We start from the raw sequence: 25501 nt of genomic DNA, 5'->3' as shown, positions 1-25501 counted from the left end.
AGACAAGAGAGCCAGTTAGTCACATTAGATTTCTCAAAGAACACTGCAAGTGAGAAGACAATGAGTAGATTAAAGACAATCTGAAACATGCAAGGTCTTAAAAAAATCTTACAGCTTCTGTGCCCCTATCTCATATAAGTGTGGCTTCACCAAAATGAAGGCACAAATATGAGATTTCAGGAAAAAAAAGTGAAAGGATTCTCCCAGGATACTGATAAAGGAAAATTTTAGATGACAATGTTCTCCCACCCTAGAAACATCACTGTAGACTGAAGCCCAACAGAAGGGATAAAATAATCAAGCACCAAATCAAAGAAACCGACAGAGAACAAGGAGAGCTACAGAGTGGAGGTACCCCGCCAGCTAACGTGGCAGGGATTCACCATCTTGGACCACAGCCATGAACGACTCCAGACAGGGAGTACGGCGGAAGGCAACTTCATGGAGCTCCCAACAGGAGACAGAGCACGTGCTCTGCACATCACATCCTCTCCCTCCCCTCCTGCCTATCTGCATGATGCACAGAGCGCCGTACCCCAAGCAGCACCAGCATTGTCCCCCCAGCCCTGCCCCGCCAACCCCAGCTCATGCTGCAAACAACCCATCCCCACCCCCCCACCCACTGGACCTACCCTGCTATACCACAGTTGAGTGACCAGACCTGCCTGCCTGGCTGAGGTGGTGAAAAGTATCACGCCCACACACAAGCAAACAACAAGTCCAGGCTGCCCACCCAGAAGTAACCAAATAAAACAAAAAAGTAGGACGAAACAAACAAACCTACAATAAATAAATGAAGAAATTTCCGAATGTCCCAAAGACGGCAGATGTATCAAAACATATTTAAAAAAAAAAAAACAGAACAGGATGGCTCCAGTGCACAACCAAAATAAAACACGAGATGACCTTCTGGTAAAAGAAAAGGAACTGGAACTACGTGATATGGAATACAGCCCTAAATATTCAGAGCTCTCCAGTAGATTAGGGAAGAAATGAAGGAAAACACGGACAAAACTAAAAAGTAGACGAAATCATGGGAAATACAGAAAAAAATCAAGGAAAACACAAAGAAATGGAAGAATTCAGGAAAATAATACAGGAACAAAATGTCAAACAACTAGAAATCATACAAAAACATCAATTAGAAACCCAACAGATAAAACACGATTTCAGAAATGGACAACACAATAGAAGGTTTTAGGTGCAAGCCTGAAACAATGGAAGGCAGGATCAGTGAAATTGAAGACAAATCCTTGGATACCACTTTGTTGGAGGAAAAAATCAAACAAAAATATGAAGATAAACCTCAGACCTATGTGAAATACACTCAAGAGCAAAAATGTGTGTGATCAGAGTTCCAGAACGGGGGAGAAAATGGAAAACGCAGAGAGGATCATTGAAGATTTGCTTACAGAAAACTTCCCTAATATGAAAGATGAAAAGCTGACCATCCAAGAAGCTCAACAAACCCAATACAGGATGGACCCGAAAAGAAAATCACAAAGGTGTATCACAATCGCACTCACCAAAACCAACAACAAAGAATCCTGACAGCAGCCTGAGCAAAATGAAGGCACATCCAAAGGGAAACACCAAGACTAAGCTGACTACTAGGCAGAAACCACTCAAGCAAGAAAACACTGGGATAACACATATAAAACCCTGAAAGAAAAAAACTGCCAACCAAGAATAATAAACCCTGCAAAACTCTCGCTCAAATACAATGGCAAAATTAGGACATTTTCAGAAAAACAGAATCAAGGGAATATGTAAAAACCAAACCAAATTTACAAGACCATTATTAAAGAATCCTTCAGTTGGAGAACAAACGACACCAGAAAAAAACCTTAATCTAGGACACAGAACAGCTTCAGCTAGATACCAACCCAGGTAATGACTCTCAAGGATAAAACAAAACTAAAAGATTTACAACAGAGAACCAGAGATGTCAATCTGTAAATGACAATAATGTCAGAACAGTAACAGAGGGAACAAGCAGTGTAGGTACAGAACTTTCAAATGGAGAGGATGTCAACGTGATATCAAGTAATAAAAGACAGATTCAAATTCAGAAGACGGGGTAAATTTCAAGGTAACCGCAAAGAAAGTTAACAAACCTACTCATCAAAATAAAGAAGAAAAATAAAACGTCTAATTAACACAAAATCTACGAAAATTAAAGAAACAGAAAATCCACAAACAAAATGAATTCAACACAGGAGAGTAAGAGGAACAAAGAAACCATCAGCACCACAAAAAAAAAAAAGCTACAAAATGACAGCAATAAGCTCACACCTATCAATAATCACACTGAACTTAATTAGCTTCAATGCACCCATAAAGAGACAGACAGTAACAGATGGATAAAAACACAGGACCCATCAATGCACCGTCTACAAGAGATACACCTCAGAAACAAAGACATAAATATATTAAAAATCAAAGGATGAAAAAAATATATCAAGCAAACAGCAACCAAAAAAGGGCAGGAGTGGCAATACTAATCTCAGATAAAATAGAGTTTAAGACAATATTCAATATAAAAGGAAGGACATTATATAATGATTAAAGGGACAATCCACCAAGAGGACATAACCACAATAAATACCTATGTGCCCAATGACACGGCTCCGAAATATACTAAAAAATTCTGAAAGAGAAACTAACAGGTCCACACTATTAGAAAGAGACTTCAACACATAACTTTTTTTTTTCAATAAAGGACAGAACATCTAGAAAAATTCTCAACAAAGACACAGAAGATCTAAAGGACAAAATCAACCAATATGACTTCACAGACATATACAGAACTCCACCCGACACCTGCCAAGTACACATTCTTTTCCAACCCACATGGGAACATTCAGCAGAAGACACCACGTCTTAGGCACAAAGCAACCCTCAACAAAATCAAAAACACTGAGATAATACAAAGCATCTTCTCTGATCACAATGCATAAAAGTAGAAATAAGAGGAAGAGCAAGAAAAAAATACGTGTGGAAACTGAAGAACACCTTGATTAAAAACCACTGGGTAACAGAAGAAATCAAAGATGGGATAAAAAAATTCCTAGACTCAAACACATTGTACCAAAACCTTTGGGACACAGCAAAGGCACTGTTCAGAGGTCAATTTATAGCAATAGATGCACACATCAAAAAAAGAAGAAAGGGTGCAGGAAAAAAGACCTGGCAATCTACTCCTGTAAAGATTACAGCCCAGGAAAACCTGTAGGGCAGCTCCACGCTGTACCACAGGGTCACTATGAGTTGGAATCCACTTGATGGGACACAACAACAACAATGCATTGACAACGTGTCATTTATACGCATAGAACAGAAAAAACTAAAAAGAGACAAAATCAAAACATTAGCTATACAACTTGAACAGAGAACAACAAAAGAAGCCCGCAGTCACCAGAAGAAAGGAAATAATAAAGATCAGAGCAAAAATAAATGAAATAGAAAATAGAAAAACAACAGAAAGAATCAAGAAAACCTAAAAAGTTGGTTCTTTGAAAAGGTCAACAAAATCGATAAACCTTTGGCCAAACTGACAAAAGAAAAACAGGAAAAGATGCAAATAACCCAAATAAGAAAGAAATGGGGGACATTACAACAGACCCAACAGAAATAAAAAATGTCATAACAAAGTACGATGAAAAGCTGTACTCCAACAAATTTGAAAACCTACAGGAAATAGACAAATTTCTAGAAACACATGACCTACCCAAACTAACACAAAATGATGTTGAAAATCTGAACAGACCCATAACAAGAGAAGAGGTAAAAAAAATTCCTAACAAAAAAAAAAGCCCTAGCCCAGATGGCTTTACTGGAGAATTCTACCAAACACTCAGAGAAGAGCTTACGCCAGTACTGCTCAAACTATTACAGAATACAGAAAAGTAAGGGATACTTCTGAATTCATTCTATGAAGCCAGCATAACCCTGATACCAAAACCATGAAGAGAAAGCAAAAAAAAAAGAAAATTACAGGCCAATATCTCTCATGAATATAGATGCAAAAATTCTAGCCCATAGAATTCAGCAGCATATATTAGAAAATAATATACCACGACCACGTGGGATTCATACAAGGTACGCAAGGATGGTTCAACGTAATCCACCACATAAATAAAACAAAAGAAATGAATCACATCATCATCGCAATCCATGCAAAAAAGGCATCTGATAAAGTCCAACACCCGGTCCTAATAAAAACTCGCAATAAGATAGGAATAGAGGGCAAATTCCTCAACATAATAAAGGTCATCTACACAAAATGAGGAAACCCTGGTGGCGTAGTGGTCAAGAGCTCTGGCTGTTAATGAAAAGGTCGGAAGTTCGAATCCACCAGGCACTCCTTGGAAACCCTATGCGGCAGTCCTACTCTGTCCTTTAGGGTCACTGAGTTGCAATCGACTTGACGGCAATTGGTTTTTAAACAAAACCAACAGCCAACATCACTCTTAATGAAGAGAGGCTGAAAAATTCCCCCTGAGAACAGGCACAAGACATGGTCCTATTTAACATTGTGCTGGAAGTCCTATGAGAGCAATAAGCCAAGAAAAAGAAATAAAAGGCATCCAAATTGGTAAGAAAGAAGTAAAACTGTCCCTATTTGAAGATAATATGATACTATATATAGAGAACCCCAAAGACTCCATGAAAAAACTACTGGAACTAACAGAAAAATTCAGAAGAGTAGCAGGATAAAAGATAAACATACTAAATTCAGTTGGATTTCCATACACACCAATATACAGAACTATGAAAAAGAAATCAAGAAAGCAATACCATTTATAACCCCTAAAAAAATAAAATACTTAGGAATAAATCTAACCAGGAATGTAAAAGACCTCTACAAAGAAAACTACAAAACACTACTGCAAGAAACCAAAAGAACTAAGAACACCAAAGACACAAGGTAATTATGAGCCCAGGAGACAGAAAGGGCCCCATAAACCAGAGACTACATCAGCCTGAGCCCAGAACAAGATGGTGCCCGACTACAACAGATGACTGCCCTGACAGGGAACACCACAGAGAACCCCTGAGGGAGCAGGAGAACGGTGGGATGCAGACCTCAAATTCTCCTAAGAAGACCAGACTTAATGGTCTGACTGAGACTAGAAGGACCCCAGAGGTCATGGTACCCAGACCTTCTGTTAGCTCAAGACAGGAACCATTCCCAAAGCCAACTCTTCAGACAGGGATTGGACTGGACTATGAGATAGAAAATGATACCGGTAAGGACTGAGCTTCTTGGATCAAGTAGACACATGAGACTATGTGGGCAGCTCCCGTCTGGAGGGCAGATAAGAGGGCAGAGGGGTCAGCAGCTGGCTGAAGGGACACAAAAATACAGAGTGGAGAGAAGGAGTGTGTTGTCTCATTAGGGGGAGAGCACCAAGGAGTAAATAGGAAGGTGTGTGTAAGTTTTTGTATGAGACTGACTTGATTTGTAAACTTTCACTTAAAGCACAATAAAAACTAAGAAAAAAGGAACCAAGAGACCTACATAAATGAAAAAACATACCATGCTTATGGATAGGTAGACTCAACACTGTAAAAATGACAATTCTACCCAAAGCCATCTGCAAATACAGTGCAATTGCAATCCAAATACCGGCAGCATTCCTCAATGAAAGGGAAAAACCAATCGTTAACTTTATACGGAAAGGAAAGAGGCCCCAGGCAAGTGAAGCATCACAGAAGAAGAAAGCAAAAAGGCCTCGTGCCACCCGACCCGGGGACCTCCTACACAGCAACGGCAGTCGGAACAGCCCGGTGGTGACACCGCGACGGACACACCGGCCAGTGGGTCAGAACCAGGAACCCAGTGTACACCCATCCACTTGCAGTCACCTGATCTTCAACAAGGTCCATTCAGCGGGGAGAAAACAATCTTTTAAACAAATGGTGCTGGCAAAACTGGATGTTCATCTTTAAGAAAATGAAAGAGGACCCATACCTCACACCATGTAGAAAAACTAATTAAAAATGGATCAAAGACCTAAATAAAGATCACAGAAGAAAAAATAAGGTCAATGCTTGAGGCCCTAATACATGGCATAAATAGGATGCAAACCATAACTAATGATGCACCAATACCAGAAGATAAGCTAGATAAATGGGATCTCCCAAAAATTAGATGCTTATGATCATCAAAAGACTTCACCAAAGAGTAAAAAGAGAACCTACAGACTGGGAAAATTAGTTTGGCTATAACATATCCAACAGGGGTCTAACCTCTAAAATCTATAGGAAAATCCAACACTTCTACAACAAAAAGACAAATGATCTAATTAAAAAATAGGCAAAGAATATGAACAGACACTCCACCAAAGACATTCAGGTGGCTAACAAACACATGCAGAAATGCTCACGATCACTGGCCATTAGAGAAACGCAAATCAAACCTACAATGAGAAAACCATCTCACCCTCGACATTACTGGCACAAATCAAAAAAGCAGAAAATAACAAATGTTGGAGAGGCTGCAGGGAGGCTGGAACTCTTATGCACTGCTGGTGGGAATGTAAAATGTTACAACCATTTGGAAAACAATATGGCACTTCCTTAAAAAGCTAGAAATAGAAATACTATATGATCCAGCAATCAGAATCCTAGGAATATGTCCTAGAGAATTCAGAGCCATCACACAGATAGACATATGCATACACACGTTCATTGCAGCATTACTCACATAGCAAAAAGATGGAAACAACCTAAGTCCCCATCAACGGATGAATGAACAAACAAACTATGGTACATACACACGATGGAATACTATGCAACAATTAAAGAACAATGATGAATCTGTGGGACGTCTCACAACATGGATGAATCTGGAGGACATCATGCTGAGTGAAATATGCACAAAAGGACAATACTGTGTAAGACCACTATCATAAAAACTCACACTGGGGAAACCAGTACAACTTGACCAACGCAAGGTCACAGATGCTTCACAGACACATCCAAACTCTCACAGGGATCAAGCTCCTGGGCTAAGGGCTGGGTACCATGGTTTCAGGGGGCATCTAGCTCAAATGGCATGATGTCGTTTATAAAGAAAATGTTCTACATTCTACTTTGGTGAATAGCATCTGGGGTCTCAAAAGCTTGTGAGTGGCCATCTAAGATACGTTTACTGGTCCCACCCTGTCTGGAGCTAGGGAGAATGAAGAAAACAAAAGACACAAGGGAAAGATTTGTCCAAAGGACTAATGGAACACGACTACCACGGCCTCCACCAGACTGGGTCCAGCACAACTAGACGGTGCCTGGCTACCACCACTGACTACTCTGACAGTGTTCATAATAGAGGGTCCCGGAGAGAGCTGGAGAAAAATGCAGAACAAAACTCTCGCTCACAAAAAAAGACGGACTTACTGGTCTGATGGAGACTGGGGAATCCCCGAGAATATGGCCCCCGGACATCCTTCTAACTCAGTACTAAACTCACTCCTCAGGTTCACTCTTCAGCCAAAGATTAGACAGGCCCATAGAACAAACAGTAATACACGTAGCTCAACCACGTATACGAGTGTATATGGGCACACCAGCCCAGGGGCAAGGACAAGAAGACAGGAGAGGATGGGACAACTGGACGAATGAAAATGGGGACCCCAAGGTCGAGAAGGGGAGAGAGTTGACTCATCATGGGGTTGGCAACCAATGTCACAAAACAACGTGTGTATTAATTGTTTAATGGGAAACTAATTTGCTCTATAAACCTTTCCTAAAGCACAATAAAAAATAATACAAAAAAAGAGCTGAATGAGACATCTGGGGAAGAGTTTCAGAATGGAAAACTAAAAAAAGAAGATAATTATTAGTTCAGGGAAAACATAAATCATACAAGAAAGGAAAAGTAATCATAATGTATGACTTTTATGATGTATCATAATACAGCTGAGAATTAAAGTCATGTAGTGATGATAATGTAAACAAATAATTTAAACAACACAACTAAAAATTCATCTTTTATAGTGTAAAGCCAATGCCTAAAGCGATGGAAGCAATAGCGATATAAACATGTTAAAGCTAGAAAACAAAAGAAACGAGGTGCCAGAGGCTGGCAGGGGAGGAGAACGACTGCTAGTTTTTATAATAAGCTTTGCAGAACTATTTGCCTCTTTATGTACATGTAACATTTTGATAAAAGTAAAAATTAAATTAAAAAGTAAAATACAGTAAGACAAACGAAGCCTTTATATTTTCTTACCTGGATCACCTAGCTTGTGAGACATTTCATCTAAGGTCTCTATCTCCTCTTCTTTTGGAGCATGAATGACCATAACTGTGGATCCTAAAATACTTAGCAGACATCCAATTTTCCCATGAAGATTAAGTCTTTCATTTAGAAAGTATGAAGAGAGAATAGCACTAAAATGGTAAAAGAAAAAAAAAAAAAGTCAAAAACATAATCAGCAAGTTTTCTCATTTTAAAACATCAGCATAACTTGGAGTTTAAAGAACTGAACTCAAACTAGAACACTCTGAGTACAAAGATTTTGGTTTTCAGTCCCGGTAAAGAGAATGCACACACAATCATGAAAGAAAAGTTTCCAGGCCATCACTTGCTTCATCATATACAAAACCATCATGATTTACCACCTTAAAACTTTAAGAAACTTAAACAAAAAAAGGAGCTACAGTTTGTACAAATTTACATCCTAATTAGGAATCTGTATCCAAACCAACACTTAAAAGTAAGTTCAACTTTAATTTATCCCTATTGGTTGATGCGTTCTTATTTGTTCGTAAGTCTAGTTTGCCTATTATTTATCATATTTTTGTACTTTATAGCTAGTTTTTTTTCACATCTAAAAAGAACATGTGGTATAAGCCTATAAACATGATATAAAATACAGAAAATTAAGTGTAAAGAAATACACCATAACCCTTTATATGTAGTTTTAAAAAAAGATAAAAATACCTATCAACCAATTTTGGGAACAGAAACCAAAATCCCCACTTCAATTTGTTTATTTGGGCTAAATATTAAAATAACAAAGATAGGACAAGTCTTAGCTGCTTGCAAAAAGTACTCAAGGCCAGTCCTTCACACAACCTGACCCCCAGTCAATCACGGTCTGTAGTAAAAAAAAGAAGTCTATTCTTCACCAAACACCAACTGACAAAGTGTTTATGTGTCAAACAGTAAATGTCTTGACAAGTGCAACTCAGAACTTTAAAAAATTGCAATCAAACTAGAACTAGTATTAGTTCTGAACATAAGGCAAAGCGTAAAAGCATTTTCTCCCACATTTTGGCAGGCTTGCCTACGTGCAGAGGATACCATCTAAAGAGCATACAGTGCTCTTACACACAATGTAAAAAGAACAAAAAAAAAAAACCCAAACTCTGCCATCGAGCTGATTCCGGCTCACAGCAACCCTCCAGGACCGAGCAGAACTGCCCCGTACGGTTCCCAAGGCCGTCATCTATAAGGAAACAGGCTGCCACATGTTTCTCCCAGAGCAGCTGGTGGGTTCGAACTGCCAACCTTTCAGGTAGCAGCTGAGTGCTTAACCACTGTGGGCTCCTCAGCACTGAGTAGCTGGTCTATTGAATTAACTGCCATCAAGTCAATTATGACTCAGGGTAACCCCCCAGGTTACAGAGCGGTGCTGCCCCATCGGGTTTCCTAGGCTGTGATTCTCAGGGAAGTGGGCTGCCAGGCCTTTCTTCTGCAGTGCCACTGGGTGGACCTGAAACACCCACCTTTCGGTCACCAGGCAAGCAAACTGCTTTCGCCACCCAGGGACCTCAGTTATCTAGATTAATGTTAAATAACCACTGTCCAAAAACTCTCCTCGTTCACTGTAAGCCACCTCACCAATACCAGGTGAAGTCATAGGTTTGAGGCGTCATCCTCTGATTCACGGTTTAAGCCTGTTTTGAAATAACCTGCAATGTTTTTTGAAGTATCTAGTGAGAAAAAGGTAACCAATTCTGGGCGTGACCTCAGACTTTGGAAAGGCAGGGACCACTCCTCATCGTGAACTGAACTCAAAGACGCAGTAGTCTGAGAATGCGCTCTAAGAATGAAGGGCTGCTGACAAGATCCCAAACTCCACCACTCGCCCATCAGGTTGAGGGCCATCTCACAGGTCAGGCCCCCAGGAACTCAAGGTTGTGCACATGTAAGTCATGCTGAACACGTACAGTGAGACGGTGACGCGCATCTGACAGACTAAAATACTGACTGCTGCTGCGATACATGAAACGTAAGTGTCCTTACCTTACTAGGACGCTGAGAGCTCCCAACGGGGTCACTAACGTGGCTGGTGCAAACGCGTACGCAGCGAAGTTGGCCACCTCGCCAGCTCCCACTGGGAGATGATAACAAAGAAAAACTCTCAAACAGGAATCACAGGCTCAAATTGCAACTGCCTGAATTTTACGCAGTATCTACACATCATTTCAACTGTATCTAATTCTGTATTTTCTCCCACTTAATTCAAAAGGGTAAAGGTTGCCCTGTAAATTATTAGAAAAGCATTAAAATCAATTAGAACAATACAAATGTATCATTTTAATTGAAGCAATCCAATTTATGCTTACATTTAGGTTTTCTAATAAAAAATTTAAGTAGGTATTTATATCCTTTGACAACAAACACAAATCAATGAGAAACCAAATGTGGGACTTCTCCCAAGTCTTTTTCACTGGGTCCTCTTTTTCTTAAGACCCAACTCATACACAAATCGCATCCTAAGGCACCTACTATGTGCCAGGTCCCATTCAAGGTTCAGGAAACACGGCAGGAGCAAAACAAAGCAACCACTCTCATAACACATTTTTGTGAGGGAAAACCCAAAAACCCATGGCTGTTGAGTCGTTCTGAAACTCACAGAGACCCTACAGGACAGAGCAGACCCCATCGCGTTTCCAAGGCTGTAAATCTTTACAGAAGCAGAATGCCTCATCTTTCTCCCTCAAAGCAGCTGGTGGGTTCCAACTGCCCACCTTTCAGTTAGCAGCTGAGTGCTTAATGACTGCGCCACCAGGATTTCTTTTGTGAGGGAAGACAGATTAAAATCTGTATGTGACATGGTTAAGTGTGCTATGAAGAAAAAACGTAGAGTGAAAGCAACAGAGTGAGGGTAAGGGGAGAAGGTATGCTACTCTATATCCTGTGGTTAGGTAAGGGCTCTCCGATGAAGTCACTTTTGAACAGTCTGAAATGAAATGAGGGAGTTTATCATGCAACTATCTGGGGGAAAAACATTCCAAGCAAGGGGAACAGCAGGTACAAAAAACCTTGACTCGAGAAAAGGTCTGCCATGTTTAAAGGGCGACGAAGGTGGAGAGGGACAAGTGAGTCAGAGCGGTAGCCAGGGTCACATCATACAAGACCCTGGGAGTCACAGTAAGGGTTTTTTCTGAGCTGAAAAGTCACTGGAGAATTTTATGCAAGGGTGGACATGACCTGATAAAAGGGTCGGTCTTTTCCAAAGTGGTTATTCACTTTACTAGTGGTTATTTCACTTCTACTACCAGCATCTGAGGGCGCCCTTTGCTTCACACTCACCAATACCTGATATTGTCAGAGTTAAAAACTGGCTAATCTGTTAGGGTTGTGCTATTATCTCATTGTGCTTCCATTTCACATTTCCCCCTTTCATTTCGTCAGCCACATGAACTTTCTTTTTTGTGTAGTATCTGTTCAAGTTTTCCCAGCTATTAGGTTATTTGTTTTCTTACTGATTTAATTCTTTATGTATTTTGGACATAAAGTTTTTACAGGATAAACACATCAGTTTTGCCTTTTCATTCTCTTAATACAGTCAGCCCTCCATATCCACAAGTTCCACGGCCACAGATTCAACCAACCACAGATTACAAATCTTTGAAAAAAAAGAAGGATGTTCCAAAAAAGTAAAACTTGAATTTGCTGCACGCTGAGCACTACCCCAAATCCACAGGGATGAAGTGGTGTGTCAGTACACTCTGCTGTAGCCTCCCACCATTTCAGGATCCTCAGTCTCCAGCACTCATTCATGGCTGGAGCGCTTTTGCCTCATCTCGTCATTATTCACTAACGAGACAGTATAACAAGCATTTACGCAGCATTTGCATCGTAGTAGGGATTGTAGGTGATGTAGAGATGACCTGAAGTATGTGGGAGGATGTGCACAGTACCCTTATACACCTTATATACACGTAGATTTTGGTATCCACAGGGAGTCCTGGGACCAACCAGCAGATACCAAAGGACAACTATACACTCTATGGAAAAGACGTTCTTAATTTTAATGCAGTCAAACAATTTTCCTTTATGATGACTGTGTCATACTACTTGTTTAAGAAATCTTTTCCTAAATTCTTTTTTTCTCTCCCTAAATTCTTGCATTCTTTCACATTTAGGCCTACGAAGCACCTGGAGTTGATTTTTTTATGTCTGGAGTGAGGTAAAAACCCAATTTTTTTTTCCCGCATATGGATACCCAATTGTTACAGCAATATTTACTGAATATTGCTTTTTTCTTACTTCTCTTCAATACTACCTTTTCATAAATATACTGTGAGTGGGTCTGTCTCAGGGCTACCTGTTCTATTCCACTGGTCTGTGTATGTATCTTAGCACAATACCATACTGACCTAACTACCGTAATTTTATAATAGGTCTTGATATCTGTAGAACAAGTCCTTTCACCTCTTCGTCTTAAGAGTTATCTTTGCTCTTACTGGAGTGTTTATTTCCACATAAATTTTAAAATCAATTTGTCATGTACCACCAAACAACCTACAGTCTTCATAGAGATAGTATTTTATCTCTAAATCAGTATGGAGAAAGACAGTTTCAGAATACTGAACTTTCCAATCAATGAACATGGTATAACCCTCTATTTAGGTTTTCTTCTCGGTAATGTTTTAGTTTTCCCTGTAGTCTTTCCCATATTTTGATAGATTATTCCTCTTAAGTATTTCCTATTTTTAAATACTACATGCTGATAGTGCCACTTAAACATTTCTTTGCTGCTGATATACAGAAATACTAAGTTTTGTATACTGATTTTATATCCAGCAATCTTGCTAAGTTTTAATTTCATAATGTATTTGTATATTCTTTTGGAATTTTTATGCCCACAACCATATAACTGGCAAACAACAATAGTTTTATATATTCCTTCCCAATCTTTCTAGCTTTTTCCTTTTTCTTGTCTTACTGCATTGGCTAGAAATTCCAGTAAAGGCTGGCATAACCTGACTAAGAATAAAAAAGGAAAATTACAGCCCCAGTTTTGCTTAAGAGCTCATTTGTCTTGTTCCCAGTCTAAAAAAGAAAGCTTTCAATGTTTTCCCATTAAGCAAGGTATTTACTGTGTTTGTTTCAGGCTTTTTTGTTTTAAAAATTCTGTATATATTAAGGAAATGCATTTAAAAGTACTAATTTGCAATGGTTTCTCTTTTTAGTCATGAATAGTTGCTGAATATTACTGAAAATGATCATATATACTTTTTCTCTTAATTTGTTAACATGATAAATTACAGTGATTGGTTTTCTAAAGTTAGGCTTACTGTACATTCCTAGAATAAATCTAACTTGCTCATGTTGTATTATCTTAAATTTTTTCAAGGATTTTTACATACATGTTCTTAAGCAAAACTGGGGCTGTAATTTTCCTTTTTTATTCTTAGGTTATGCCAGCCTTTTAAAATGAGTGCAGGAGTACACACCTTTCCTGCTAGTAGAGCATTTCTCATGGCTGAAATGACTTCTTCTGTAACGACTGCAGGCCCTACCAACGAAACCATCTGGGGCCAGGGTTTTACATACTCGAAGGTTTTTAAAATACAGATTCAACTGTTTTAAGTTAGGAGTATATTGGTTTTCTATTTATATCCATTTTGATGTTTTCTTTTTCAACAGAAATAGAAATCTATTTTATGCAAGTTTTCCTATTTACTGGAACCGCTCATAACACTCTCTTCCAAAAAACCTTCTACCATAGAGTCGATTCCAACTCACAGCAACCCTATAACATCCTATTAGTATCTGCAAAACACCGACTAGCTATTTCACCTTCTCTTTTTCTGATTAGTTGGCCAGAGGTTTATCAGCTTCGTTTGTCTGATCATAGACTAAAATGTTGACTTCAATAATTTTCCACTCAGTTTTAGCTCTTCCCTTTATTCACTTCCTTCTACACTTTTGGGCTTTTTTTTTTTTTTTGCCATTCTTTTCCTAAAATTTTTTAATTAGATGCCTCATCTTTCTTATTTTCAATCATATGTATCTAAAACTATATATTTTACTCTAAGTAGTTATATTCCACAAGTTATGATAAGTTGCATTTGGCACCAACATATTATTTTCTAATGTAAATACATTTTTTAAATATTTTCCATTTCTATTCTGACTTCTTTAAACCATGGGTTACATAAATGTGTATTTCTTAATTTCTGCACATATGGGATTTTCATGTTATCTTTTTGTTACTGATCTCTAACATAATTATAGTGATCTATGAAAATACCTCATTAAATCCTATGAAAAGCACTACACTGGCTTTATGAGGGAGACACGGAGGTGCAACAGTTAAGCGCTCAGCTGCAAATTTAAGGTCAGCAGTTTGAACTCACCAGCCACTCTGCAGGAGAAAAACATGGCGGTTTACATGTTTTGGAAAGATTACAGCCTTGGAAACGCTATGGGGGCAGCTCTACTCCGTCCTACCTGGCTGCTATGAGTCAGAATCAACTCTGCAGACAGGGGTGTGGCTTTAGGTTTGGGCTCTATGATCCAACAAATGTTCAATTTTTATAAGCATCCAATATGCACTGACTCTGAAGTTGCTGAGTCCAGTGACATATGTTAAATCTGCTGTTTAAATTTTCTGTAACCTTAACAATTATTCTCCGCGTGCTGTATCAACTAGTGAAAGCAGTATATTAAAATCTGATGATTTGGGATTTATTTATTTCTCCTTGTTTTGTCAATTTATGCTGTGTATTTCAAGGTCATACTATTAAATATGTCTTAGAAAAAGTGCAGCCAGAAGTACAGCCAGAATACTCCTTAGAAGCAAGAATGGGAGACTTTGTCTCACATACTTTGGACATGTTATCAGGACGGACAGTCCCTCGAGAAGGACATCATGCTTGGTAAGGTAGAGGGTCAGTGAAAAAGAGGAAGACCCTCAACAAGACAGACTGACACAGTGGCTGCAACAATGGGCTCAAGCACGACAACGACTGTAAGGACGGTGCAGAACCAGGCACTGTTTTGTTCTGTTGTATATAGGGTCACTATGAGTTGGAACCGACTCGATGGCACCTAGTGACAACATTATTAAATGACGTTAGAACTGTTTAGTCTACCAATGAGTTGAGTCTTTTATATTTATGAAATAACCCTCTATCTCTAGCATTGATTTTTGCTTCCAAGTACATTTTGTCTAATGTCAGTAACAGCAATATCAACTTTCTTGTTAGGTTTTTCTATCCCTCTCTTTCAACCGTTCCATATCCTTATGCTGTACCGTATTTTTGCACAAATAACGCATGCTTTCTACACTTGTTTGCCAACCGCACCCTCCCCTTTAAGGTATTTTCATAAGCGCACTATGCTAATTTTGTTTACAGCAACATGTAAAAAAAATCAGCACAGCAGCGCTTAGGAAAATACAGGGGGAGGGCACAGTTGGCAAGTAAACATAGAAGGCATGTGTTATTTACCTAAAAATATAATATATATGTCTCTTATAAAAAGTACATAGTTGGTTTTTGCTTGAATTCCAGTCTGGTAACCTTTACCTTTTACCTGGAGCATTTCATGTAAGACAGTTATCGATATATCTGGCTTTAAATATACCATCCCTTTAAAAAGATGCTGCTTTTATTTTTGAACTCGTAAATGTTAATAATGAAATAGTTCAAATATTCTAAAAATATATATATAAATAACAGCCACCCAGATCTAACAAATGTAACTCATCATTTTCACACATGTGCTTTTAATCTCTTTAAGATAAATGTCTTTTTGTAAGATATTTTAACAAATTACAAACATCCTGATATCTCACTTACATCATGGGAATATGCCCATCTAAAAACACAAGGGTATTTCCTACTTAGCTATAAACCCTTATCACACCTAACAAAATAACAATAACCCCAATACAATTTAATAAACAATTCAAATTTCCCCTGTAGCTCCTAAAATACCTCCTAGAGGTAGTTTGTTCCTTCCAGGGTTCAATCGAGGAATTTAGATGCAATGTTTCTTTTCCTCTAGGATAGTCCCCCATTCCTATTTATCCATGACATAAAGTAAATAACTTTCACAAAGTCCAGATTTCTCATTATTTCCATTTTCTTATGTGCTATCTGTCCCGCCTGTTCTATAAACCTTTCTTGCTTAAAAAAAAATAATAATTTCATTCTTTGCTCAATTAATTAGGAAGCTATACACTCATTCTATTCTTTTACTACATACCAAAGATATTACAACAGGTATCCTTGACCTGTCAAATCTAACATTAACGTTCAACTTTATTCACCTTCACATATTCATCAACTGTTTCTTTCCTTTCTGTACCTCTAAACTTCCTTCTGGAGAAATTCTTTCAATCTGCTTTAACATAGTTATCACTTTGTCTAAACTATCTTCATTTAGTCCTTATTCCTGACGGGTATTTTCAGTGAGTAGAGAATTCTACTGCCAACTGTGTTCTTCACACTTCAAAGATACAGTTCCCTGGTCTTCAATTTCCAATGTTGAAAATCAGCTACCGATTCATCACCCTTTTGCAGGCCCTCTAGCTTTTTCTAACTGCTTTTAAAATAGTATGTCTGGTTTTCAGCAGTTTTATTATAATGTATCCACGTCCAAGTTTTCTTTTCAGAGCTTCTGCTTGGGTCTTGCTGGGCTTCTTTAATCTGTGGTTTAGTAAGATTTTTTCGGTTCTGTAAAATTCTCAGCCATCTCCTCTTCAAACATTGCTTCTGCTCCTTTATTTTTGTCTTTCCCTGTTCTGGAACTCAAATTATTCGCTGAGGTCTAAGTTTCATAACCTTCTTACTCAGGGAAGGTTATGCTTACCCAATAAGCAAGGTACACAGGGCTTGCTTGTCTTTATTTATTATCCTGTAGTATACAACTTCACTTGTTTTTCACATCTTTGAAACTGTGAAATTTCAAATGTGAAATTGTGCACTACAGATCAGTAAGTAAATACAAGTAACCCCATGAGTACCTTGATTACTGGTTAATCTGACCCTGCCTGTTCTTACCCATATCTTCCATCCTTTTGTGTCTGCTTGCTTCATTCTAGATAATTTCTTACAAATTATCTTCCAGTTCACTAAATCTCTCTTCAGCTTTGTTACATCCAGTCACTTCATTTTTACTGTTGAATTTTTCAATTATATAAATCCTTTTTGATACTTTCCCAAATAACTCTAGTTTAATGTTGGAACTACAGTTCCTTACAGTAAGCTCAGTTGTTTTATGGCCTCTACTGCAGAGTCTGTGGGTCGATTTCTTCTGCTAATTTTTCTTAATCTCATGTGCCTCTTTTTTTCCCCCGGACATTTTATTTGAAAAATTACTTGTGGAAACAATTTAAGACCCCGATGATAAGAGAGAATTTTTGCTTTATTCTGCCAGGTACCAGAGAGCACTAGCAATTCAGGACCAAGGTTTGAGGTTATCTGGTCTACCCAAATGATGAGAAATTGTGTAGTCTCTACCTCATTCCCAAGGTATAGTCTTTCAAGAGTCACAGTCCAGAGCTGGGGGTGTTTCACCAGGATTCCTATCCTTGGCAGCAGCAGTCTCTGACTCTTAGTCCAATTCAAAGGTTCACTCTATCCCTCAGCTGCCTCCTCCGGAGTCTGCAAATACTCTAGAGTAAAAGTGCCTCCAGTTTATCCTTCTGAGTTCTAATCCTTTCCTTGATCTTGTGGAGGTAATTCTTCGTTACTATATTAGTCCTCTGATGCTCTCAAGAAAATGCTTTTTATATTTTTGTCCAGCTTTTTAACTTGTTTTCAATAGGAATGTTAATTAATTACCTACTCCACCACTACCAGAACCATCAACATTGCTTTTGGAGACTTGAAAATTTTATACAGTTTTGCCACCAAGACCGCTTTTCTCAAGGTCACCAAGAACTTATTGCTAACCTCGGTGGTCATTTTTCAACCCTCAAAGTTCTTACTCTACGTCAGCACCATCTGACACAAATGAGCACTCAAACACTGCGCCCTCAAACACTTTCTTCACTTAGCTTCCATGATACCAAATAACTACCCTCTGGCTACTATTTCTTCTAACTTCTCCTCCTCATCTTCCCGAACTCTCAGGTCCCTGATCTTGAACTTCTTTTTCTATTTAGATGCATTTCCTAGATGATCCTGTGGCTTTAAATACTAATGATGACTCTCAAACTTTCATCTCCAGCCTGGGCCTTTTCATGGATTTCAAGACCTGTATATCTGACTGTCAACTTGCCACATCTACTTAAATACGTTACAGGCATTTCAAACCTTAACATATCTAGACCAAGCTCCTGGTATCACTTCACCCCAGGAACCAGGTCCTCTGGCACTCTTACCCTGTGGTTAATAGCAACTCAGTTTTCCAGGTAGCATGACTAAAAACCTCCATGTCATCCCTGACTGCTCTCTTTCATACCCTACATTTGGTCAGTCAGCAAATCTTGTCAGTTCTATCTTCAAAATATATCCAGAATTCTACCACTTTCACCATTCTCATTGCAAATAAGTACCCTGGTCCATGCTATCGTCACATCTTACCTGATTATTACAACAATAGATTCCTAATTTGTTACCCTGTTTTTTGCCCTTGGGCAGTAGTCTCAACACAGCAGCTAGGGAGACCCTATTAAAACTTACATCAGATTGTGTCACCTCTTTGCTCAAGAGCCTCCCATCTCACTAACATTAAAGTCAAAGTCCTTCCAAAGACCTACTAAGCCTCACATAATCTGGCCCCCCATTACCTCTCTGAACTTATCCTCTGCCTCCCCTCTCATTCACTCCCTTACTGCCACACTTGCCTCAAATGTTTCATGAGGTTTTTAGTAATCTAATGTTGCATAAGAAAGCACTCCAAAAATTTGGCGACTTAAACAATGACCATTTATTATCTTTCATGGCTTCTGCTGACTCAGTTCAGGAAGGGCTCAATGAGTAGTTCTCACTCAGTCTTCCCAAAGTGGCTCACTCACATGACTGGCAAGTGAGTACTAGCTGTAGCCTGGGCACCTCTCCACAGATCTGCTTGAGCATCCTCACAGCACAGCAACTGGCTTTGCCCAGAGTGACCTAAGAGATCAAGGCAGAAGCTGTGGCACCTCTTATGAGCAACAGAGATCATATATAATTATTTCCACTGTATTCTTTGACTGCAGCCCCTGGATGGTGCCAAGTCCCTGGGGTGGTGCAAATGATTAACCATTTGGCTGCTAACCAAAAGGTTGGAGGTTCAAGTCCACTCAGAGGCATCTCGGAAGAAAGGCTCGGAGATCTACTCCTGGAAAATCAGCCATTAAAAACCCTGAGGAACACAGATCTACAATGACACACGTGAGGTTGCCATGAGTCAGAATGGATTCGACAGCATCTGGCTATTCTTTGATCACACCAGGCCAACACTGATTCGGCATAAGAGAAGATAACACAAAAGTGTGACTATCAAGAGGTAAGAATCACTGAGGCCATCTTGCAGGCCACCTACCACACCATAGGCCAGGCATGGTCCCACCTCACGGCCTTCACATTTACTGTTTCCTCTTATCTAAAATGTTCTTCCTCCAATATCCATATGACTAGCTCCCTCACTTCCTTTAGATCTTTTATTCAAATGTTACATTTTCAGAGGTCTTCTTTGGTCCCCTATCTAAAATTTTATAGCTATCTATCCTCCATTTCACATCCCCCTTCCCTACTTAATCCCTCTCCTTAGCATTTATCACTAACACGTACACATTTTAACTTGTCTTGTTTACTGTTTGCCTCCCACTTAGAATGTAAGCTTCATGTTGGTAAGGAGGTAAGGATTTTTCAGTTTTGTTGTTTTTCCCACTAGTCTCGCTCTAGCACCTAAAAGAGTTCTCAGCATATATGAGGTTATCAATAAATATCTGTTGAACGAAAAGTAAAAACTATTGTCTCTATTTCTTCGATTGCTCTTAAGCTTAGAAAGTTCCCCCTACACCAAGTTTTAGTAACTATTTTTAAGTTTAACATAGAATATTTACATAATTATATAATCCTGAATACTTTGAAGACTCAGAGTCCTTAAGGATCATTTCTTCCAAGTACTTTTTAAAAGGTAATCGTAAAAATAAGCTTGGACGATCTTATCAAATACATACCCCCTTTTCAATTTGTAATGAGAACCACTGGAGAAGGAGGAACTAAAAACAGGGTGTTTTCCAGAATCTTTCATTTTCAAAATTCCCTTCTTAAATGGAGAATTTTAAAAAACACATGTTTATCAGACACATTTTAATCAGATGGTAAGTTTTTGATTCAAATTAAATAAACTATTAAACTACTGAATGACATTTATAGGTTTAAATTTTACATACTTTGAATTCTGTTCATTAATATTTAATCAATAGTTTTGTTCACAGTATTTATTCAGTTTTTAAATTTCCAAGTAATATGAAACTGTACTAGTATATGCAAATACTTTAACCCACAACCGTAACATTTTCTGGAAATGATCTCTATACATACTTGACAGCAGTCCAGCCCACCACAACCATTCTTTAAGATATGCGTGGCCACCTTGACCTGTAAATGAAGAAATACTTCACTTTTCTGAAAATTTATCAGACTCATATAAATCATCATAGCTATTAGTATTGACAGATCTTAAAATCTCATTTGTTGACTAAAGGCTTCTGTGTGACTGCATAAAGGAATTTCTTAGATAATATTTTTATGGTTATCTTGGGAAAAGGGGATATGAGGATCATAAGAATGTTAAAAAATACTTAGGTTTCTGCTGTATTCTTGAGTAAAGAAATTAAATCAATCTTATATTCAGTTTTTTTTTTTTTAATTTTGTAAACTCAGCTTCAATACACAAAGTAAAGAAAAAAAACCAGTAAGTAGCAGCCCCAACTTCCAATGAATGAGTCTGACATTTAAGTCTGGTGAGCTCACTTATGACGCAGCCACCTTGGAGCATACGCCCCTGTGCTGATCAGGCTGACCGAGCACTGCTCACAGGCTGGGGCTGCCGTCACGATGAACATTCTACTGTCTTCCCTGGCTTGCCTCTCAACCGAACTAATGAAGTAAGGAAGCCATTGTCCAAAAGAAAAAAACCAATGTGAATGAATCTTTTGCTAATCACAACCATCATGGACAACTTAGAACCAAATAAGCGGATCTGGGGGAACATGCAGGGGATGCCAACACTTTCTCCTCCACCCACTAAATGCCAGTAAAGACTACTGATTTAAGATTGCTTAATTAAGTTTACCGATAGAGGTGGCAAAGAAAAGAGAAAGTGGTATTTTTACTGCCAAAGCATGTATTCCCATGAGGCCAGAACCAGGTCTAGAAGTGAAGCAGAGGCAGGATAGAGCAGACATAATGCAATACTGGGACACTGGAAGCTGTCGTGAGAGTAGGGTTCAATCGTGCCCAGTCTCCCTACGGGACTTGATTTTGTCACCAATTTCTGGCAGAACAACCTACGGCACTCAAAGGTTCACTGATATGGGTACTCTTCAGGCCAAGGAAATCCTCTCTGTCCTTCCTGCCAACCTGAGACCATCAGGAAGAACGTCTAAAGTAAAAGTCAGAACTCCTCCTACTGCTGTTCAACTATCACGAACAAAGGATCTTAGCCTTCAACAAAGTTCCAATTTCTGTTAATGGACCCCTGTTTTCTTCTCTGCAGACACACCAACATTTAAAGAAAAGGCTGGACGCTAACCGGGCATTGGCCCCTGTTGCAATTTGGTAAGAAAAAAATGCAACTAACTAAATGAGTGAGTAGTTAACTTATTTTGACATCTCATTTTTTTATTTTTCTCACTACAAAATTAATTTATGACTCTCTGTAAACATTTAGAACTCTTCCACAGTTCAAAGTTTTGAATATACTCACTAGGAATAAAAACGTGGGCTTCTCCAGCCAAAGAAGCTGAGTGCACAGGCAAACGCTGATGTCATTTCAGAAGCCAAATAAGTCAGAACCTACCTGCTCTCATGGAGCCTTTTCTGGCAAGTCGCAAGAGGCCTTTTTTTTTCAGAATGAAACTCCCTCCAATGAAAATGCTGGAGCTCATAGCCAATCCCAGACCAATATAAAAGTCATACTTTCCACGCCCCTGGCTCATGTCGTTTACTACTTAAGAAGTCCCTGTGAGCCACATTGATCACAGAACAGAAAAACTGCTGGTATTGATGGCAGGATGATACAGTCTTCAAATCTAAACAATAAAAAATAGGAGATTTTTTAATAGAATGATCATGACAGCTCTCATGCAAGCCAAAATTTTACTCCATTTATCTTCTCATAAAGGAAAAACATTTTTATTACTACTATCAATAAATAAATATATTTACTATTTAAATTTAACACCAATCTATTTCTTCCACCACGGCAAAAGATAGGACAGTGACATAAAATGTTTGGAATGAGTTTATGAACTCTGGTTTTACACAGAAGAAATTATTTCCAGTTCTAGATGACAGTCCATAGTAATAAAACTTTGTTGATAACAAAATTCTACAGAATGAAAAATTAGTCATAACAATATAGAAAGGCAGCTTGTAAACACATTTACCAATTCCACAAACATGTCCTTGAATAATCTATACAGAGAAGCTAAAAATTTCTCACCCTTACATTTTCATTTTCTTCTTAGAAACACATGTGGTTATGAGCATATGATAGTTTAATCCTTACCTGCGGTTGTATATAGAGAAGGGGAGCCCTGGTGGCGCAGTGTTTAAGAGCTCGGCTGCGAACCAGAAGGTCAGCAGTTTGAATCCACCAGCCCCTCCCTGGAAACTCTATGAGGCAGTTCTACTCTGTCCTTTAGGGTCACTATGAGTCGGAATCGACTTGACGACAAAGGGTTTGAGTTTTTTTTTTTTTTTTAATTTTATTTTGTTAGCACAGGATGACAATTCTAGTAGATAAATGTTTGCCAGAGGTGTGGGGTACAGTACTGGTGGGCTTTGAGAACAGGAGGACAAAAGCACCTAGAGGGCTTAATGAACAAGTCTAGAATAAAAAGTAGAGGCTTACAGAAGACTGCAAAATTTTTTTCAAAAGGCCAACTTATGAACTCTGCTGAAAAATGAACTAACGCAAAATGTGGATAGCAGAAAAAAAAAAAAAAAAACAGTATTTAGCAGCAAGTTTTATGATTGTTCACAACTACCTGCCAGCCCAATTTTCTGGTAAGTCTTAGGGTCTTTAGTCCCACAACTTAACTATTTAGTCCCAGAACTAATCTGCATTTCAACTAGGATCGCTTTGCCCTCACTAACTAACCAAGTTTTTCCTTTCTTCAGGTTATGAGACCTTGGCCCTTAACTAAACAATGTAATCTATCCACCTGGCCTCTTAATTACCTTATCCATTCACGCAAACAGTATTTACTAAACATATGCTGTGTGTTTTGTGTCCATCCACTGCCTGCCCTCAAGGAGCTTTTGGCCTTCAATGGGGAGACAGACAAGACGCAATCACAAACACGGGGTAGTAAGTACTATGATGGTAAACACAGTATCATCACAACAGTTGACATCATTCCAGACAACAGAAAAGTGCCAGTACTTTGATGCACATGTTGCAGTAGGTTATGGTTCCTCCACGTTTCCATGAGAAGAACAGTACACTGATTTGGGGGTTGGCTTGGCCAATGGGAGGCAGGCATTAAGTGACAGGGTGCCAGTTTCAAGCCTAAAACTAAAGAGGCCCCCACAGTTCTGCTTGCCCCTTTGCACTCTTGACATTATCAGGTGAAGGATATGCCCTTAAACAATTCAAACCCACCAGCCTCTCCACAGAAAAAAGATGTGACAGTCTGCTTCTGTAAAGACCACAGCCTTGGGAACTCTATGGGGGTAGTTCTACTTTGTCCCATAGGGTTGCTATGAGTCAGAATCGACTCAACAGCAATGGGTTTGGTTTTAGCAACCTGATTATAGAAGAAAGAGATGCCCCGAACAGTGTCATTCCAGCTGACCCAGAGACCTGTGAACACGATCATAAATGCTTATTGCTATACGTCACTAAGATAGCTAACTTACACACTCGAGCAGTATTACTATGTGTAATATAAAATTTCCATCATAATTCTTGAAAAACCAAAAATTGTCTACGAAAAATGGGATCACTGTTAAAGGTGGCTGATGGGTATACAGGAATCCACTGTATTATTCTCTACTTTTGTATACATTTGAACATTTCCATGTTAATGTTTTTAAAACACACCCTGCAGGGCTCAAAAGTTGCAAGATGCCAGATGGAAACCACTAGCAAGTCCTATAAACAAGGTCACCCCACAATCTAGGACAAGGGAATACTGAAACGTGAAAAGATACAACACTCAAGTCAGAAAGGTGTTCTGTTTTTGTATCAGTCACATACAACACAAATGAGTTCAAATGTCCACCTGAAACCTTCCCAGAATTGATCTGTCTCATAAAGGATTTGAAAAAGTATCCCCAGCCCTTCCAAAGCCACTCCTAACGCAAAATGATACCATGAGAAAAGCCCTAGGTGGGGAGTTTGGAGACTCAGTCCTTTATGTGCCAAACATTCGTTAACCTCAAGCCTCAACTTAACTTCAGCATACCTGTGGAATAGTTTTCTAGACAGTAGAGCCTCATCGACTGACACGATCAGTGTGTATACAGATGTTAAGTATAGAAGATGTGGGAGGCAAAGGTAACAAGATATTTAAGTCTCTCAGGGAAAGTCTTAATTTCTACACCTCAGACACACGGTGTTCACACCACACCCTAAATGACTGACTTACCCTTGTTTATAGTCTCCTCACTAGACTATAAGCTCCTGGGCATATGCACATTACTCACCTTTTAATCCTGTGCACAGAGCTGTTTGGCAGTCTCAAAATATGTCTTAATATATGTTCTCTGGGTGAATATACTTAAATGGAATGATATATAACAGGTCCTAAAGAACTGTTTTATAGGCTATAAACTTTAGAACTGTAAAAAATTACTGAAGTACCCTGGGAAGTGGTAGTACTAGATACAAGTAAAAATGCAAGGATAATGGTTATAAGGTCCAGAAAAATGGGAGTTATAAACTTAGCTACTAAACATTTGGTATGAATATCCTTCCAGTGAGTAAAGATTACTTCACTTTCATAAAAGTACCCTTAACATCATCCAACATAGAAATCACCCTTTTAACAATTATCTTCGTGAAACAATGTTCTTAATCATCATGCAAGTTCTACTAAAGAACTAACAACTTGGCACTTATATTTCTAACTATACT

The 25501-nt window shown here is 38.7% G+C and overlaps 1 protein-coding gene across 4 annotated transcripts in view; it reads right to left on the bottom strand.

The window, feature by feature from the left end:
* Window positions 1–25501, bottom strand: part of NIPA2 (NIPA magnesium transporter 2) — a 37107-nt gene that overhangs the window by 4961 nt on the left and 6645 nt on the right. For 2 of the 4 annotated variants that reach the window (XM_064296205.1, XM_010600208.3), the window contains exons 2-5: window positions 22217–22448; window positions 20737–20793; window positions 10259–10349; window positions 8237–8397 (exon numbers count right to left, since the gene is read on the bottom strand). In XM_064296205.1, the coding sequence (XP_064152275.1) occupies window positions 8237–8397; window positions 10259–10349; window positions 20737–20793; window positions 22217–22355 (448 nt within the window). In that variant the 5' untranslated portion in view covers window positions 22356–22448. The other 2 variants (XM_064296207.1, XM_064296206.1) reach the window with 2 other exon arrangements.

The sequence above is a fragment of the Loxodonta africana genome, chromosome 13, assembly GCF_030014295.1.
Source record: "Loxodonta africana isolate mLoxAfr1 chromosome 13, mLoxAfr1.hap2, whole genome shotgun sequence".
Lineage (NCBI taxonomy): Eukaryota > Metazoa > Chordata > Mammalia > Proboscidea > Elephantidae > Loxodonta > Loxodonta africana.
This window is presented reverse-complemented; position numbering and strand designations above follow the sequence as displayed.